This window comes from Girardinichthys multiradiatus, chromosome 6 (assembly GCF_021462225.1).
Source record: "Girardinichthys multiradiatus isolate DD_20200921_A chromosome 6, DD_fGirMul_XY1, whole genome shotgun sequence".
NCBI lineage: Eukaryota > Metazoa > Chordata > Actinopteri > Cyprinodontiformes > Goodeidae > Girardinichthys > Girardinichthys multiradiatus.
The window spans coordinates 18,503,503-18,522,889 of record NC_061799.1 but is presented as its reverse complement, the minus strand read 5'-3'; the positions used below and the strand labels follow the sequence as shown (position 1 = coordinate 18,522,889).

The 19,387-nt window shown below is 39.8% G+C and overlaps 1 protein-coding gene across 1 annotated transcript in view; it reads left to right on the top strand.

Moving 5' to 3' along the window:
- Positions 1–2,065: 2,065 nt before the first annotated feature.
- Positions 2,066–19,387, top strand: part of epha4b (eph receptor A4b) — a 154,244-nt gene continuing 136,922 nt past the window's right edge. Inside the window, exon 1 of the mRNA XM_047368770.1 lies at positions 2,066–2,312. Coding sequence (XP_047224726.1) covers positions 2,195–2,312 — 118 coding nt within the window. The 5' untranslated portion in view covers positions 2,066–2,194. The remainder of the gene's footprint in view (positions 2,313–19,387) is intronic.

Genomic DNA, 19,387 nt, shown 5'->3' with positions numbered 1-19,387 from the left:
TGGACAAACTGGGGGACATTGGACTGCAACACTTCACCTGCATGTGGATCCACAACTTCCTGTCAGGTTGCAGCCCAAGGGTCAGACTGGGTAATCATACATGTTTGACCCTCAGCATCAGCACCGGCTCTCCGTAGGGTTGTGTGTTGAGCCCCCTGCTCTACACCCTCTACATCTACGACTGCAACCCTCGCTCACCACAATAATACCGTTGTCAGATTTGTAGAGGCTTCTCAATCTCTCCAAGACCAAGGAGATAATAGTGGACAATAGAAAAACAAGACGAACATGTCACCCAATGATCAGCAGCCGGGACTGTGTGGAGAGGGTGGCTGACTTCTGCTTCCTGGGCGGTCACATCGAGGAGGACATGACCTGGGGTGTGAACACCTCTGAGCTGCTATAACATCACACAGAGACTCCTGGTGTCCTTTTATCACTGCTCTATTGAGAGCAGAATGACCTACTGCATCTGTGTGTGGTATACCAGCTGTACAGACGCTCAGAGGAAAGAGCTCCAGAGGGTCATTAATGTGGCCCCAAAAAATTATTGGCTGCTCTCTCCCCACACTTGAAAATCTTCACAGTTGTGTGTAAAACACCCATAACATCATAAAGGACACTTTGCACCCAGGTCATGCTCTGTTTGAACTGTTACCATCAGGCAGATGCTACAGATCAATTAAAGTAAGGACAAGCAGATTCAAAAACAGTTTCTGTCCAACAGCAATAGCTAAACTCTCAGAGCCAGAATCTAAAGGGAGATGTGATAATGGCAATTGTGCAATCATATGTGTGGGTTTTTATTTTATGTTTTTAACAAACTGCTTCTATTTTTCTATTTTACATAAATTATACATTTTCTATGTACAGTACTTACCAACTTTTTTAAAATTCGTTGTACTTTCTGACAATGACAATAAATACAATCTATTCTAGACTGAACACACCATCCCAACTGTAGAAATGGTGGTGGCAGCATTGGGAATGCAACAGGACAACGATTTTAAACATACAGTCAGGGCTGGTTTAGATCCAAAGCATATTCCTTTGTTAAAATGGACCATTCAAATTCCACGGCCAAATACAATTCAGAGTGTCGCCAAGTCCTGAACACGGGTGTTCATAGATGCACTCCATTCAATCCAGTGGCGGATGCTGGTCTTTCAAGGAGGGGAAGCTCAATTTCAAGATCGCTGATTCGCTCATTTCGCTGTCAATCAAATAGGGGTTCAGCCTCAGACAGATCATCCAATCATCATGCAGAAGCTGAGCGTCCTGGCCAGCTGAGGCCAGCCCACTGCCCCATAGACCCCCAGAGACGCTGAGCGTCCGATGGGCAGGACAAAGCCCAGCATTTAGCAGCGTCGTTACCGGTGATAAGAAGCTGATTCTGAACAAAGGTTGAGCGCGTTGTAGCGCGTATTTAGTCAATGACATGAACACACAACAGTATATATTTGATCACTTATTTTTTGACATTTTAGGGGAAGCTGAGCTTCCCTTGCAGTTTTAGAGCAATCGCCACTGATTCAATCCGACTAACCCATAATGCAAAGAAGACTGGGCAAACATTCATTTAGATGAACTAAACAGAAGGAGATTTTGCTGTAAGTGCAACAGATCTACAATGATCTTATTCAGGGGGATGAATACGAATGTATACCACCTTCACAGAAAATTACTGATAATTGTAAATAAATGTTAGTGGAAGGGGTGTGAATAATTTTTCAAGGCACTGTAGTTTGTGTGTTTTGTAACTATTTGTGAGATATTGCGAGTGTGGCCTTTTGAACTTCTGTGGTGTAAAAACCCATATTCCCTTTTTACTTTCTCTCTAAAATGTTCTTTTTTACTTTCAATTACTGCCAATGAATTATATATTTCTCCCTAATTGTTGTTATTTTAACCAGCTATGGAAAAATCACATAAAATATATATATTTAAAAACAACAAAATCAAATTTATTTTTCAGAGTGTATAACTGTCAAGTCCCCACAGGGCTCTGTATCACTCCACAGTCAGGCGACTGATTGACAGGACTTCGTTGATTGTGGACACTCCTTCCCAGCGTCTCCTCCTCTCTCTCCTCTCCTCTGCTCTGCTCTCTCCTTTTCCTCCTCAATCGCAAGTCTTTGCTCAACGACTCGACACCGCCAACAGGGATGCAGCGAGGGCGCAGCGCAGCCTGAAAATGGCACCACCACGCGTCCTGTGGATCTATCCATCCCTTTCCCTGCTGCCCTCCCTTCTCCTCGTATTCCACGCGTCTCCGCCGTGCACGGCCTTAAGGAATTACCCGGAGAATGAAGGTGGGTGTGCGAGCCTTTGGGAAAGAGTTGAGTTGGATGACTTGGGTATTTACGCGCTGTATCGGCGGCGGATGGGAAGCTCCATCCTCCCGGCTGTTCCTCTTTCCGTGGAGGGAACGCAGCGCTGCGCGGCGGCGCAGACTCCCGTTAAATGCTTGTCTCGGTTATAAATCATGCATAGAGAGAAGCAGAGAGTGTTCGTCACGTTTTTCTTTCCCGAGCATGCTCACATTAAATTTGTATTATGTGTACACACAGAGACAGATAGAGGACTGAGGACTTTTGACTTTCGGACACCAAGAAACGCTTTTTAAACGTTACAAATCTTCTTCTGACTTAACTTATAATGATTATGCAAAAACAACATTGACATCTCTGCCACAATCTTTCTTAATTATTGGTTTGTTCATTTTTACATACTGATAAATGATGATTTTTGGCTTCTCTTGCCTCAGTCTGCAAATGAGGAGCAGCAATTACATTAAATTTGTCACACGCTGCTGCTGAGCCTCTCCGGGTTATTGTATTAACATCGATGCTCAGCCTGAAATTAGCCAATACATTTACTCTCTAACTACTCCTGACTGCTTGTTGGAATGAATCTTGGGAGCTGGGTTGTTTTCATGGGAAGCTGAACTAAATGCTGAAGTTATATTCCCAAAAATATGAACTAATCTGTCAGTGAATCAGTTTTTTTCCTGGGTGATTTGGTGGAAACTGGAAGAGAGAAGTTGAAGTTGATACAGATGTGAGTTGTCACCCTGTGAATCCTTTCATTTGATGAAAACTCCAGTCAGTCTTGATCTGATTGCCGAACAAAGCGCTCCATCCCTGTGATACTTTCTTTTCTCAATCCTATTGAAACATCAACTTTAGGCTCACTCAGGATAGATATAGCAGTCAAGCACAGTGGTAGGTGTAATGGGACCTCTTCTCTCTGGCTGACTTAACAGTATAAGATGTTTGTACATACATTGTGCTGAATATATGTCACAGCCTGGAGTTACCTTGGAGTCATTAAAGGTGTCAAGGTTTGAAAACGTTACAGTTTTAGAACTGCACATTGTTTTCTGTCCAATGGTTTAAAGTCCATTTGATGAGATGACAGAGAAAGTACCAGAGAGCCAGGTTTCTTCGGTTTTATGGAGTGTAGAGTAATCCAGTGCTGGTTCTCTCGTACTCATTGTGTCCTTCCCTATGGTGAAACATGGTGGTAGCAGCATAAGGTGGAGGATGCTTTTTTTTTAGAAAAACTTAAAGTGGCAAAAGGGCTGCACCCAAATCAGGAAAATATGTAATTGCAATACAAAACTATTTCAGAAAATTGCTTTTTTTACCCTCTATTTTCCTTGATCTTTTGCATGTCAGCCACTGAAGACGTGCATGACGTGAGCTTCAGGGGCAGTTGGGAGTCATCTTACTGGCCATATAAATTACCAATATGCAGATCATGCATTTAGCATCCTAACACATATTGCATACAAGACCGTCCTTGCGATTGAGATATTGCACATCCTGATATTGCAGTGACAAATGGAATTCAATATACTGTATAGCTCTAGTTGCCAAGCTACAAGCAGCATGTTTGTTAAGCAGTAGACTGCAGGCTGGCTGCTGGTGCAGATAGCCCAGGTAGTTAACAAGCTAACACCAGCTCATTGTACTTAAGTTACTCTGTAAAGACTAGAACATTAAAAATACACAATATTCTGCACATTAAGCAAAAAATCATGTATCAAAATCAAACTAACTATAGATGTTATAGATAGCAGATTGATATAATAAATGTTATTTTAGTAATCATTTTTGTTTTTAATGAAATCAGTTAGTGTCATATTTTTTTATTTTTTATTTGTGTGTTAATACAGTGAGACCTTGGTGATTTTACCCAAGGTTTTCTTACAAAGAGAAACTCATACCAGCCTGTGGTTAGGAGTTTTTTTGTTTTTGTTTAAAATGACAGATTTTGAGGACGATTGGTCAAAAGTGCTTCATCAAATGCAGACCTTTAGCAAATAAGGCAAACGATAGTGTATACCAGTGTTTATCTGCCGTGTTTTTGGTCAGTTCATGGGCTAAATTGCACCTTTAATCCCAAAGCACTTCTTGTGTTTGCATAGGTGTTGGTGAAGTGAGCATTCATTTGGTCCACTGGGAGAATAATTTAATAAAGAACATTTTGGTTTCACTGTTTGGCCTCCTAGTTACTGTGGTGGCCATTTATATGTTTTACATCTTCATCTGTGTGTGTGTATTTTACACTCATGCATCTCAGGAGGTGTTATATTCCAGCAAATCCTCCCTTTGAGTCTCTACTACCAAAATGAGGTTATAATAAAGGAGAAAAAAGAATATTCTCCCTTTTTGAGCTGATGGCAGGAGCACTATAAGAAAACCATAGGGCTTTTAAAAGCTTCCTTTAGTACCTGCCATCGATCTGCTGCAAAACTGTTGGCATTTACAAGAAAGTTTTAAAGCTGAAGGTGAATTTGGCTGAACAAGAAGTTGTGAGTGGATTGCTCCCTTGTAGGTAACACAGCGGGGAGGGATTATTTCAGAAGGTGAGAGAGGGAGTGATTTATTGTATTCTGACAGTCTTCTTTATGAATGTTAAAGAGAAGATGACATGATGACCAGTGGCACACCAGTAGAGGGAGCCCTACACACCCTCCGTCTGGACCCTGAGAGCTTACTGATGTAATCGAAGGGAGGATGTTCACGGGTCTTCCCTTTTTCTAGGAGTGTCCTCATCCCTGTGCTGTGTCCTCAACACCTATTCTCAGACAATTAGTTGTTTATGCACAAATTTATGTTATTTTGGCTTAATTTATTTGCTCAATCCTAGACTCTAAGAAAGGTTTGGATTTCCTCTTATGCACCTGAGCAGTGATGACTGTACACTAATTTAAAGCAAATGAATGATTTACTTGCTTATCTTGGATGTGCAAACAAGAAACTGAATTAAAGAAAGGGAGGGTAGAGAAAAACAATAAAACATTAAGTATGGTACTCTGCAACAGTTTGGAAAATACAGCTTTTCATTTAAATGACCTCAGGGTGCGCAGGGATATTGGTTTATTGCCTTCTAGGGTTAACCGGAGGGTGAGTAGTTTTAGTGCGAAGGCAAGCATGCTTTATGTTAAGTCTTCCCTCCTTTTTAGTCACTCACGCACACAAACTGCCTGTGATTTAAACAAGATCCTGACTGTGGTATAATGCTGGGTCAAAGGTCTCATCTGCTTTAATTGCTTCAATCTATAATGGTTGCTTGTAGTTATCGACAGAGCCATACCTCAGTGGGCGCGTGTGCGTCTGTGTGAGTGAGGCCAAGGGATTGTTCTGCTCCCATGTAACAGCCATGACCTTGGACCGAAGAGGATATAGATCTCCCCTTTCATCAGAGAGCAGCAGACAGAAGCAGCATGTTCGAGCAACCTCCCGTTTTTTTTTTACTTCTGCTCCAATTTCTCTCTAATCCACTTCTTTTAAATCTGCTCTCTTATGTTTTCTGTTTTTAGCCCCCCTCTTTGCTTGCGTTGCTACATTTATTGTGACTTCTCATGGAGCAGTTGGGCAGCGTCTACATATGGTATGGCTTCTGTAATGAGACAGAGGATATTTATTTACCATGGACTTAAAGATGCACTGATCAGAATTTTGTGGCCAATTATCGTTCAAAACTATAATGTATGAACAGCACTGACAATTTTATTACAGGTTTATCCAGCTTTAGCATACTAAATTGTTTGTATTTTGAGCAGAGCTGACATCTTGCTGTGTATGTTAGAGCAATCATTGTAAAACAGGGTTTTATTATTATTTTAAAATAAAGACAAAATGATTACAGAGTTACATTTTAATCTTTCTTTAGTACATTATAGTATTGATTAGCCTGGCTAGCACTTCTAAGTCTCCATGTGTGTCCCAGACAATGTAGATACCTTAACTCTGAGATTTTCAAAAGGCTTTTATCATTTCCATTTCTGTGACATGTTCCAAAGTTGAAAGTTAAAAAAGATAAAACATAACAATTACGCCTTCTTGTTATCTACTGAACATCGCCTCACTGTTCACATCTCATTAGTAAGGAAGGTAGCTATTGGTTGTCCTAAAATTGAATAGAAGTTGCTAAATGACATCACCACCTAATTTGAACAATTGGACATCACCATTTTATGGTAATGGAGGGTGTAGGAGAGGCCTGCAAAGTTCTGCTGTTGTTGACATTGGTGCCTTGCAGCAGCAACGTCTTGGGTTACATCCCAGCCTGAAGCTTTCTGCATGAAGTTTGGATCCTCTCCCCATGCATGATAAAACCCTAAAAGGTACTTTAGGGTAATTTGTCTCTCTAATGCCTCTTTTCTATTCACGGTTTCAGCACTGCATAGCTCCACACCCTTGACTCTCTCACGAAACCTGCTGTGTTCCTATTGACTCAATGGGTCGTGTGCTGTTCTTCATAACTGTGCAACCAAAATGCATTGTCATTTTTCCCAAACACAATTGAGCAGCCTCTGAATATTGCAGTCTGCTATGCTGCACAGAAAGGCTTGCAACTCATCGTTGCACCAAGGGTTAGACTTGTTGGTTGCTTGTGAGGATTCCGTGGCTTGCCTGTAGTGTAGCAAGATTGGAAAATGACGGTTGTTTTTCTTCTCATGGACTCATACAGCTGACCACACCCATGGCCAGTCAGTGAATAGCAGTCTGTACAGGTCACATTTCAGCCCTGCTTAGGCCCAATGGGACCTGCTGTCGAACAGGTACCAAAAAACAAGTACTAGGCCGGAAAAGCCAGTAATGGAAAAGGTCTCAAAATGGGCTGAGCGGAGTGGAGCCTGCCGAAGTAAGGTCCGTGGAAAATGCTTGCATGGTTGTTTGACCTATGTGTCTGTGTGTTGCCTGTGATGGACTGGAAGTTTTAATGCTTACTCAATATAGCAACAAAGTTGCTAAGTTGGCAGCACTGAGTCTCATTCTCTCTTGCTCTCAGCCGCACTTGCTCTCAGCAGGAATTAACTGCAGATGCTTTAATGTATAGTTTTCATTTAAGTATCTTAAACACCTCACTCATACTGAAATCTGCAAACTATGAGTGTTCTTCACTCAGCCACTGTGCCCACATTGAAGAGTGTCATTTTACATGACCTTGGTATGGTGCTTTAACTGATCAGATTAAGATCTTACTCTTCAGTTTTTCACCAGCCAGTCACTGTTCAGGGTTGATCAAGCTGAAACCGTCTATTTCCAGGCAGTACCAGTCCCTCTCCTATACCTCTGTTCATCTTTGCACAGACCCATACACAAGTGCATATGGATGTACAGGTCCTTCTCAAAATATTAGCATATTGTGATAAAGTTCATTATTTTCCATAATGTAATGATGAAAATTTAACATTCATATATTTTAGATTCATTGCACACTAACTGAAATATTTCAGGTCTTTTATTGTCTTAATACGGATGATTGTGGCATACAGCTCATGAAAACCCAAAATTCCTATCTCACAAAATTAGCATATTTCATCCGACCAATAAAAGAAAAGTGTTTTTTATACAAAAAACGTCAACCTTCAAATAATCATGTACAGTTATGCACTCAATACTTGGCCGGGAATCCTTTGGCAGAAATGACTGCTTCAATGCGGCGTGGCATGGAGGCAATCAGCCTGTGGCACTGCTGAGGTCTTATGGAGGCCCAGGATGCTTCGATAGCGGCCTTTAGCTCATCCAGAGTGTTGGGTCTTGAGTCTCTCAACGTTCTCTTCGATTCTCTATGGGGTTCAGGTCAGGAGAGTTGGCAGGCCAATTGAGCACAGTGATACCATGGTCAGTAAACCATTTACCAGTGGTTTTGGCACTGTGGGCAGGTGCCAGGTCGTGCTGAAAAATGAAATCTTCATCTCCATAAAGCTTTTCAGAAGATGGAAGCATGAAGTGCTCCAAAATCTCCTGATAGCTAGCTGCATTGACCCTGCCCTTGATAAAACACAGTGGACCAACACCAGCAGCTGACACGGCACCCCAGACCATCACTGACTGTGGGTACTTGACACTGGACTTCTGGCATTTTGGCATTTCCTTCTCCCCAGTCTTCCTCCAGACTCTGGCACCTTGATTTCCGAATGACATGCAGAATTTGCTTTCATCCAAAAAAAGTACTTTGGACCACTGAGCAACAGTCCAGTGCTGCTTCTCTGTAGCCCAGGTCAGGCGCTTCTGCCGCTGTTTCTGGTTCAAAAGTGGCTTGACCTGGGGAATGCGGCACCTGTAGCCCATTTCCTGCACACGCCTGTGCACGGTGGCTCTGGATGTTTCTACTCCAGACTCAGTCCACTGCTTCCGCAGGTCCCCCAAGGTCTGGAATCGGCCCTTCTCCACAATCTTCCTCAGGGTCCGGTCACCTCTTCTCGTTGTGCAGCGTTTTCTGCCACATCTTTTCCTTCCCACAGACTTCCCACTGAGGTGCCTTGATACAGCACTCTGGGAACAGCCTATTTGTTCAGAAATTTCTTTCTGTGTCTTACCCTCTTGCTTGAGGGTGTCAATAGTGGCCTTCTGGACAGCAGTCAGGTCGGCAGTCTTACCCATGATTGGGGTTTTGAGTGATGAACCATGCTGGGAGTTTTAAAGGCCTCAGGAATCTTTTGCAGGTGTTTAGAGTTAACTCGTTGATTCAGATGATTAGGTTCATAGCTCGTTTAGAGACCCTTTTAATGATATGCTAATTTTGTGAGATAGGAATTTTGGGTTTTCATGAGCTGTATGCCAAAATCATCCGTATTAAGACAATAAAAGACCTGAAATATTTCAGTTAGTGTGCAATGAATCTAAAATATATGAATGTTAAATTTTCATCATTACATTATGGAAAATAATGAACTTTATCACAATATGCTAATATTTTGAGAAGGACCTGTATGTTCGTAGGACACACATGCTGTCAGTATATTGTGTTTAAAACCCAAACCCAGTCTTGCATGCATAAGTATTGAGTATGAGCAACAAATAAACTTTATTCCCTGATACAAAACTGAAAGCCTTCCAATGTAGGCCATCATAAAGATATGTCCAAAGCAGAACAATACAGAAGTAAACATGAAGGACCAATACACGGACTGACAAGACTCCAAAGGACAAAGTAACAATGGGAGGTTTGCTAATAAGTAAACTGAATCCTGGTGTCCAGGAAGCAGGGAGCTAGACCAACAGGAAAATACAGACACTGGATGTCAAACAAGGACACAAACAAAGAACCGTAAAACCAGTAATAATGAAAAACAAAACACAGACAAAACAAGTAAATGAAGGCAAGAAGGGAGGAAGACAAACTCAAAAACATTACAAACCCCCACAAACCACAGAATCAAGGCACACATGCATAACTACACCCACTCATCCTGTTTTAATGTATGGCTGGGGGGCAGTTAGGTGGTCAGAAAACAGTGTCACATAGTCCGGGGGCTGACTGATAGATAGGGTTATAAATATGAGCCGTTGACAGAAAATGATCCTGTCAGGGGGGCTTTGCCTCATCATGGATTCATTGTGCGTTTGTGAGCGTGTTTGTGTGCTTCTGGACGGTACAGTGTGGGGTTGAGGGGACGCAAATCAAACGGGAGAAGGGCAAGAAGAACAAAGACTGACAGGTAGTCCAAGATAAAATAAGCAGCTCAGCTTCCATACTGAGCCTTTGTTTTTTTAGTGCTAGCACAAGTTTTTGCACTGCAGTGGTTTGAAGGTGTAGATAGTTCAGCATTTGTATCAGCATTCTTGGTAAGTATTGCCTGGTATTGCTTTATACATTACCATCAAACCTTTTGTTTAATCTAGACAACGGAGCACAAAAACACAATCAACTCATTGAATTAACACATCAAATGGATGCTTGTGGTTTAACGTTCAGCTTATGGTGGTAAACCTCATTGTTGCTGTGAAATAACTGCACTGACTTTAGTCCGGCACATAAAGCAACCCCCATAAAACATATATTGTAAGGCTGCAACAAGTCATGCTCATTAGGACCTATTGAGTTAGCAGACTGTTGAACCTTCAGTTCAACCTAACAGTTGAACCTTTTTGTAGTGTTAATGATCGGGGTCGTAGTGGATTTTCTGTCAGGAATTTAAATATAACAAACAAATTTGCTAGTTCATGCTTCCTAACAAACAAACAAGCAGCTGAATTTTTTCTTCACCTTTCTTCACGCATTAGCTACTTATCAGAGCCCTTTGGGTCATTCAGGATGCAGCTCAGAAATGGATGGTTCAGAATTTCTGTGGAGTGTTCGATTTGTGTGCTCGTTTATTAGTTGTGTTTTTTTCTCACTACAATGAGTAAGAGAGAATTTGAAGTTTAAGAGGAAAATGTATACAATCCCTTTGTTCCTGAACCAAAACAGTAAATCTCTTCTTTGCTACCTTATAAAGTGAAAACTAAAGCATGAGATGCGATGTAGTGAGTGAACATTTAGAATTCAGCAAATATCTTGCATTCCAGGGAATAGAAAGTTAGCATGACTGAATACAGTCGTCCCAAAAGTACACCCAGTGACTCAATAGCCTGTAACCACTTTCACCTTGATGTAGCCATTTTCTCTCTGACTTCATCAGTTTACTACAGTGTTGTGGTGGACATTTTGCCCACATTTCATTACACAATTCCTTTAGGTCTGTGCGGTTTGTAGGCATTTATTTCTGCACAGCTATCATAAGTTCTCAGGCACAGCATTTCAGCATATCAGGTTGATGTCTGGACTGAGCTAGTTAACTTTTTCATTTGTTTGCTTTTCAGTCATTCTTTTGTAGATTTGCTGCTGTGTTTGGTACTATATTTATTTTCCATGACTCACGTTTGACTCTAGAAAATGTTGGTATGTAGAGGAATTTATAGTTAACTCGATGACAGAGAGGTGCCCAGGATATGGGGCTGAAAAACAAGCCCACATCCTCAGCCCTCCATCACTATGCTTTACAGTTGGTTTGAGGTATTTGTTCTGATATGCTGTACATGTTTGGTTTTAACCAGAGACATAGCTGTGCATTATGGACAAACATCTTCACTTTGGTCATCTGTTCAAAGGACACTGTTCCAAAAATCCTAGGTTCATTTAGATCCAAATCCAAGTGATACAGTCATGATCTTTTTAGACAGAAGAGGTTTCCTTTACCTTTCCAGATGTACTTTCATGAACTTTACCTTTTAACATGCCAGATCAAGCCTGCACACTCTTGGATGTAAGTATTAGTGTTTTGCAATTTCTTTGATGTCAGCAATGGTCAGACCTTTATGTGTATTTGCTAGGACTTCAAACATTAGCAACTTTCCTCAGGGTTTTCCACTTGTGAATTATCTTTCTTAATGAGGAATTATTTAAATTGTTTCCAAATGACATAAATCCTTGCTTCAGTAAGATAATTGCTAATGTCTTTCTGCTCTGGCGTTGTGGTAATACACAACTATTGTCCAGACCAGGAAACTGTATATCCCATTGTTTTGTAGAGGTGGTTACTCTTGGTGATTACATATTCACACATTTGGTTAGCAGAAGCTGGTTGCATCCTTCCCTTTAAATCCAATGAAGCAGCAAGGGTGTACTTAGATTTTTATATTATTATTCCTATATTAAAACATAATTTCCCACAACTGTAATTGCAACAGGTAACTGTTTGAATCTCCTCAGTTTTTAGTTTTACTCAGCAAGTCACTACAGTGCCAGTTCTAATGTGTTTTTCTGCCATCTTGAGACAACTCAAATCTAAAAGACTTCATAATGGGTTATGTCAAACACAATTTTAAAGACTGCAAATCTGTTTCCAGTTCCAATACTTTTCTATGCGTAACAGGTACTGTTGTACAAAACTGATAACTTGGTCAGAGTAACCATTTGATCTAAAGCAAAATGCTGTTTTATTGAATTAAATGGTGAATCATTTTAACTTTAACTACAGTACCACTTCAGTTCTCACAGTAAGGGGGATCAGGGATATCTTGACAGTTTTTAAGGTTCAATGATTCCTGTAGGGTGCCGAGTTCATTAATGTCAAAGAAACATGGTGTCATTTTGTGATGTCTGATGGCTGTGCTGAGGTTTGGATATAAGTGGGCTCCCACCTCTTCACCATCAGCACCTTTGCTGACCCCTTCCCCCTCTCTGAACAAGCCCTTAACTGCTGCTCCAATCACTGATCAGTGGGCCTTGACCACAGTCAAGCATGCCCTCTTCTTTTCTTTTTCTCTTGCCCCCAGTCCTGAGCGTTTTTGCCTGCATCAAATTTGTTTGCTTCCATCTTCAATCCTTCTCTTTTTATCATGTCTTTTCTGCAGATGTATTTTGTGCTGAGGCTGAGAAAAATTGTTTGACATTCATCTAGGGATTTAGGTCATAGGCATAGTCAACTGGCTGATAAATCCAGCTGATGAACAGCTGTGAAACTCTTAATGACAGAATAGTTTTTTAAACCTGTGATCAGAAAACTCTGAGACCTGCGGTGTGGTTGGTTTATTTTATTTTGTTTATTACCAGCTTCAGCAAATACCATATAATCAACTCTTGTTTTCTTATCTTATCGCTATTTTAGTTACAGTATTAAAAATTCTAGCAAGCATTTTATTGGTTTATCAATAAAGTGCCTTGTTAATAAATTAGGTCAGAAGAAGCACAAATGTTGTAAGAAGCTATTTAATAGTAAACTGCTTTTTTATGTAGCAGCAGGTTCCTTCATGCATGCTGCTACAACAGAGAGCTAGACTTAAGTGCTGATTATTTCACTCCTTTGCCATTTTGTACTTTTGATGTTTTTTTTTTTCACATCAGAAAAAAAGTCACAAGAAGCTGTTTGACACAGGAAACCAATTCACACCCAATTTCTGAAGAGGCAAATTGACCCTAAACTGAATTCAGCAGATAATAGAAAGGCTAAAAGTGTTACAGCAAAGATGCTCCGTTTTATTCTTTAGAGATTTTTATGCTGCATTTGACACACCTTTTGGAAATCTACCAGTTAAGGCAAATTTTTGCATTCTCTAGAACAGAGATTCCCAAACTTCTCCATACCATGGCACTAACCCTTTTGCAAAACCCATAGAAACATCAACTTTTTAAAATGTCTTTTATTAACTATTCAATAATCAATAGATTTATTTAATGTAAGAATATTATTAAAATATGTTAACACAATTATAATCTCATTGAATAACATTCAACAAACTGTTGAGAATAGGAACAGTTTTTTTTTCATAATCCCTAACCTTTCTGAGGTCCCCCCACTTTGAAAACCACTGCTCTAGAACACAATATTTTGCTCACCACTGAGCGGACTTTCTCTCCCTGAAAATCTTAGGAGAGGTCATGGTGTGGTTGGGTTTTGGGTGGGTTGAGTTGCACTTAGTGAAGGGGGTTGGGGGTGGCAATCTCAAGAAACACCAGAACTTACCACTGGGTTGAGCTGTACTCATGCTGGTGCACATCTTTACGTTATTTTGATTGCTGTTTACCATAGTTCTTAAAGTGAAAATAGAATCAGTAAAATCGTTTTTGACAGGTCAAAACAAAACATCAAGAATTATGCACAAATCTTTGATCCGTACTTATTAAAAATACGTCCAACTCATTATATTTGTATATGCAACAGCAATTTTTATCTATTATTACGTCTTTTAAGATCCATTGCAAGTCACAAATTCTGGGCATTTTATATTGAAGTGAGCATACACGTCAGAAGCTGGCTTAAGCACATTTTTATCTGTCATGTGATTTCTTCTATGCCTCTAAAGCTGTAGCTAACGCTGGAGACTCCAGGCCAATTTACCCTCCTGTGACCAACCACTGTGTGACAGCTCTCTGTGCCTGTGTGTGTGTGTACATGTGTGTATGCCATTTCTATCAGAAGGAATGTCTAAATAGAGAGCACAAAAAAGTCAAGAAAAGCAGAAAAAATGCAGATTTGAAGTAGAAGACATTAGAGATATTCCTGAGCCATTAGCTTTAAATTGTAAATTACCTCTTATTCTCTACTCTCAGCTCTCAATAGCTGTTTAATCTAGCTGAGCAGAGCGTGCCACAGTTTCTGCATGTGTTTGTGATTTATACAGCATGTTCTTTCTGAATTCTCAAGGACTCTTATTGGTGTGTGTTTTTTTTTTGTGAGTGTTTGTTGTACCTCACCCTTGATGAGTTGTGGACACACTGGGGGAAAAAGCTTGTTTAAGAAAAAACAAGTGTCAGGATCTGACAGGGTGTCACAGTTCAACATTGTAAGCATTCAACAAGCATGCACAGACCAACCAAAGACCCCCAACCCCCTACCACATATTCCAGAGTCTTTTCAAGTGACAAACTAGTGCAGTGCTCCTGTCATTGTCTGTAAGTATATCCTCTTTTCGGTCCCGCTAGCGCTGTCAGCAGCAAAGGCTAATATGCCTTCTGCTGCAGTGGAGCTCCAATTGTGCAAGCTTTGCATATGAGACCTTTTTGCTTTTTTATTTTTGCAGACCTTGTTTATGGAGATTTTAAATTTATGATTAAAAAGTAGACAGCCACAGTTGATGATCATCCCTGTTAATTTTACTGTACACTTACAACTTTCAAAATAGCTGTCTAGAGTATTTAAAGAATCACTTCATGATGTTAAAACATCTGTGATTGGGGCACAGGCACAGGAGCGTATAAACACAGAGGGCGGATGAGGAGTTCTTTGTGGATGTGGTTTGGCCAGGGCCTCCCACAGATGTTTGATCAGATTGGGTTCTGTGGTGTTTGAAACTGAGTTAATGCCTGGAGATCTATTTTATGTTCCCAATAAGTTTTTTCAGGGTGGTGGTACAATCTCCTGTTTGTGTCCTTCAGTATTTTGATGAGTGCTGTCTGTCAAAGTACCATTCTTTGAAAGTGGGGATCTTTGATCCACGCCAGATCCTTAAATTTTTAGAAGATTGGGATCAGTCAGCCAAGTCATTGACCAAACTCAGGTTATGATCTCTGTTGTTTGTCTATTATTTTATGTCCGGCAAATCACAAGCGAGACCTGCGGCTTGTTTTTGCACAGTTAGTTTTTAAAAATCATGGTGTATTGTCATTTGCATAGCTTGCAAAACAGTATTATTGACAGTGCATAATATTTTGCCTAACAAACCTGAGTTTTCTCCAACAATCTTTGCTTCTACCATTTACAATGACATTCAGAGTGAACAAGATCAAGATTCAATTTAATCTGTCTATGTTGTGTGGCCTGTTTTGCGCCCTGTGCTTATATAGCTGTCGGTATGTTGTAGAACTGTTTTAAAAGCCACTGACACACTGCTTTAAAACATTTGAGATGTTCCCAGTAGAATGAAAGTTGCTGCCTCATAAACTATAAAGCATCAACAACTTTTTCTGCAGGTTCTATCTGCACACATTTAACCGTAACAGCAATGAAATATGTGAACAATGAGTCATATCAAAACAGAGAAAACCTCCTAGCATTAGCCTAGCACTTAAGCAAATTGCTATGCAATAAAACATCAGCAGTGGACAGCACTAGACGTGAGTTTACTGAAGTCTGTAGACCTGTGTCGAGTCAAATACCTTCTAAAAAGTAATTTATATCAAAACATGAGCCCATACAATAAATCAGATATTAAATTAAATCGGATATTTGGTTTTTTTTTTGCAGTTAAAGGAGAAGTTAAAGGTAATATTCTATCTAAACAGAGCTCCTATCTTATGATCAGTAAGATGTAAGTCAAACAACTAATTCAGAATCATAATCCCAATTTGTGCGTGCAAAGTAAAAGTTAATTCAATTTCATTCAGCAGAATCAGCTTTTACAGTCAGTAATCTGCACCAATCTAACTGTTATGTAAATAGATATACGCTCCTGTGATATATCCCAGCACGATTCTCATTACAATTAATTTTCATTCTTCTAATTTAGTCCATGCCAAATTAGAAATGAATTTCCTTTCTTGTAGAGGTTTAGAAAATAATTGAGAATAGATAGTGGGAAAGCTGTGGAAACTGGTGAATCAAAGCAGACGCAGGATTAGAATTTAATTTCAGCCAGTTAAATTATTCATAAATAGATTCAGTTGGCAAAAGGCAATTAGGCTCAAACAATAATATTTTTCCACTGAAATCAATACATATTTTGTTTCCTAACAAAAGAAAATATTTTATATGCAAAATGAAATGGGTATCACTACTTAAAAAAAAAACAAAAAACCTTCCACACACAAAAAATAAACTCATTTTTCCAATACACATTTCGGATACAAACTTTCACTTCTTGAAATATAAAGAGAAAGCATGTCTTGAATACATATTTTTAAAACTTAAATGTGCAATGCCTGATGATCACCATGCAATAGTAAGAATTTTCACTGGCAAATATCTCTATTTGGAGCCTTTTCTCTGGATTTTATTTTACTGTAACACCATTTCAAGATGCTAAGTTTTTCTAAAACTTACTCTGTAATTTTCCTTACTTTGTAAGGGGAAAAAAATGGGTTTATTTTGACAAAACCATCACATAAAGCAAAAGTCTTTCGAGATTGGTGGGATATGCTGCAATACACATCTTCAATAAGAAGAGATGAAGAAAGGATGAGAGTGCGGACAGAGCCAAAGAGCTCGAGGACTGATTGAGATCCTCTTGTGGTTTGTGGATGAGTGGAGAGAGGACTGATGAAAAGACAGCAACTGTAGCTGTCTTGGTAAGATGCCCATTTATCCCTAAAGTTCAGAGCTCAAGTCCTCCCACTCCTTCATCCTGCTCTCCAGCCGCTCATTTGTTGCCCTGACAACACTAGCGCCTGTTGAACTGCACCCTCACTGGAGAGGAGGCAGAGGGAAAGGTCTGCATGTGCGTCGTGGGAATATTCAGAGATATTAAAGTGTATGTGTCTGTCTATTGGTGCAGTTGCTCAACAGTTTTTAGGTGCTTAATAGATGTGGAATAATGTTTCAAGGTAGCAGAACTGATAAAGTTAAATTAATAATCGTTCTGGGTTCCAGGAAACACACTAATAAAGCTGCTGAATTCTATGAAAGCAGGCAAAGATAAAGTGATTTTATGTTGTCTAAGTAGTTTTGTTGCCTGAAATCAAACAAGGTTTTTAAATCATTGCACTACAGTGGGGGAGGGGATTTGTCCTTCACTAACTAATCACTGGAGACTGGTCTCCCCCCCCCCCCACCCCCCCCACCCCACCCTTCCCATTTTCACAACAAAAAATGCCCTTGGTTTTGTAAAGGTAAGGGCTTAAAATATTACATTGCTTGAAAAACTTTCAATTAATTGGAGAAAATACAGATTATTTGATAACAAAAAAATATTAACAGATTCTACAATATTTAGTGCATCATAAAAATTATAGAGGAAGCAAAAGAGGCAAAATAGTTTTATTAATAATAGTTTTATTCCATTGGTGTGTGATCATTTGGAGTAAGGTTCAATATTTAAATAGAAATAGCACAACTCCATATCAAATATTACCAAAGAACAAGTTTGATGCACTGTAGATGTCCTCATACAGAATTAGGTTTTGACACTGAGTTTTAAGACTTTAAAGCACTACAAGTGTTGCACCACTGTGTCACCTTCCCCTATCAGTGTTCATAAATACTAAAGGAGTATAATTTTAAAAATCTCTGCCTCATTTTGCTAACTATTATCTTCCTAATATCCAGTTGAATATTTAAGAGTTTGGAGATTTTTGTTTGAAAGTGAGATCCAAAAATGTGATGTTTCTTATTTGAGAAAAACAGCATCAATGTGAACATCAGGTTACAAACTAATGGTAATAATTAGACTCATGCTAATTGCAAAACGCCCACTACTGTGTTGTAGTTTATTTCAAAATGAACGATCAGCATCTCGTTTACATTTCCTTTAAATGTTTCTGTTAGCAGAAGAGTTTCACTGCAGGACCTTGATTACTCAAAGTTCTTATCAGCATTTTCTCCCAGAAAAAACGAGATTTATTGAAGGAGAAACTCAAGCTTTTATTCAAATGAAAACGATTAAAATCATGCATAATGGGCACACTGTAGCTTAATATCTTCAAATTCCTACACTTTTACCTGTTTAAGTTTACTGTCATGGGTTTAAGTTGAAAAGATCTAATGAACTCATTATGTAGTCACATATTGTGCTCACTGCCGGGGGTGTGTGGTAGTCTTATTGAGCGGTCTTTGTCTTTGTGGCCCTGGCACAGTCTTAGGATGTGTGTTTGTCTTGTTTTGTGTGTGTGTCTGAGTGTGTGTAAGCATCCTGGCTTCTTTGTGTGCCAGTCTGGCTGTTGGCAGCTTAGTTTGATTTCTGGCGTGTGGATTGCAGCTTCTCGCGGCCCAGCTGAAGCTGTGGATGGTGTCCAGTGAGGGAGAGGAGGAGAGACATTAAGCAAGAGGGAGAAAGAAAAATAAAACAGGGAGACACAGACACCCCAGAGAGGAAGCAGCACTGAGAAGAAAAATAGACGCAGAGGGAGATGAGGAGACAAAAAGACACTTGGATGTTGAGGTTTCAGAATGGTAGAGTGTTTGTGGAGGAATTTGTGATTCAGAGGTTCACACCGTCCACCCCCACCTTCTCCTCATCTTTCACTCCCAGAATGTAAACCTCACAGTTTGATGCTCAAAATCGATGAGACAGCTTGTCTCTCTGTAACCAAACAGCCTTCGCAGTAATCAGGTCACATGTGTATATCCACGGAGCTCAGCGTTTAGTTCCTTTGGTGAAAGCCTGGGAAAATTAAGGTAATGTTTGTCCATGAGTCACATTTTTACTCTTATGCAGTCTCAGAGCAGCAGTGTTTGAAAAATGCTACAGCGTGGGTGTAATAAGTCATTTATGGCTGCTCATCAAGCTGAGGACTTGATTTTTCAGTGACAAAACTGGACTTGTGAAGGATTATGTTTTAATATTTTAAAGAAATGCACTGATCAGAATTTTGTTGTAGATTATTTCTAGCCTTCCTGCAGTGAGCTTTCATTAGGTATTCATATTGGGAGCAGAGGCGATGACACACTGTGTGTTGGCAGGTGCTGTAAATCAGGGGTTTAGGTTTTTACTGTCTTATACTAGCAAAAATA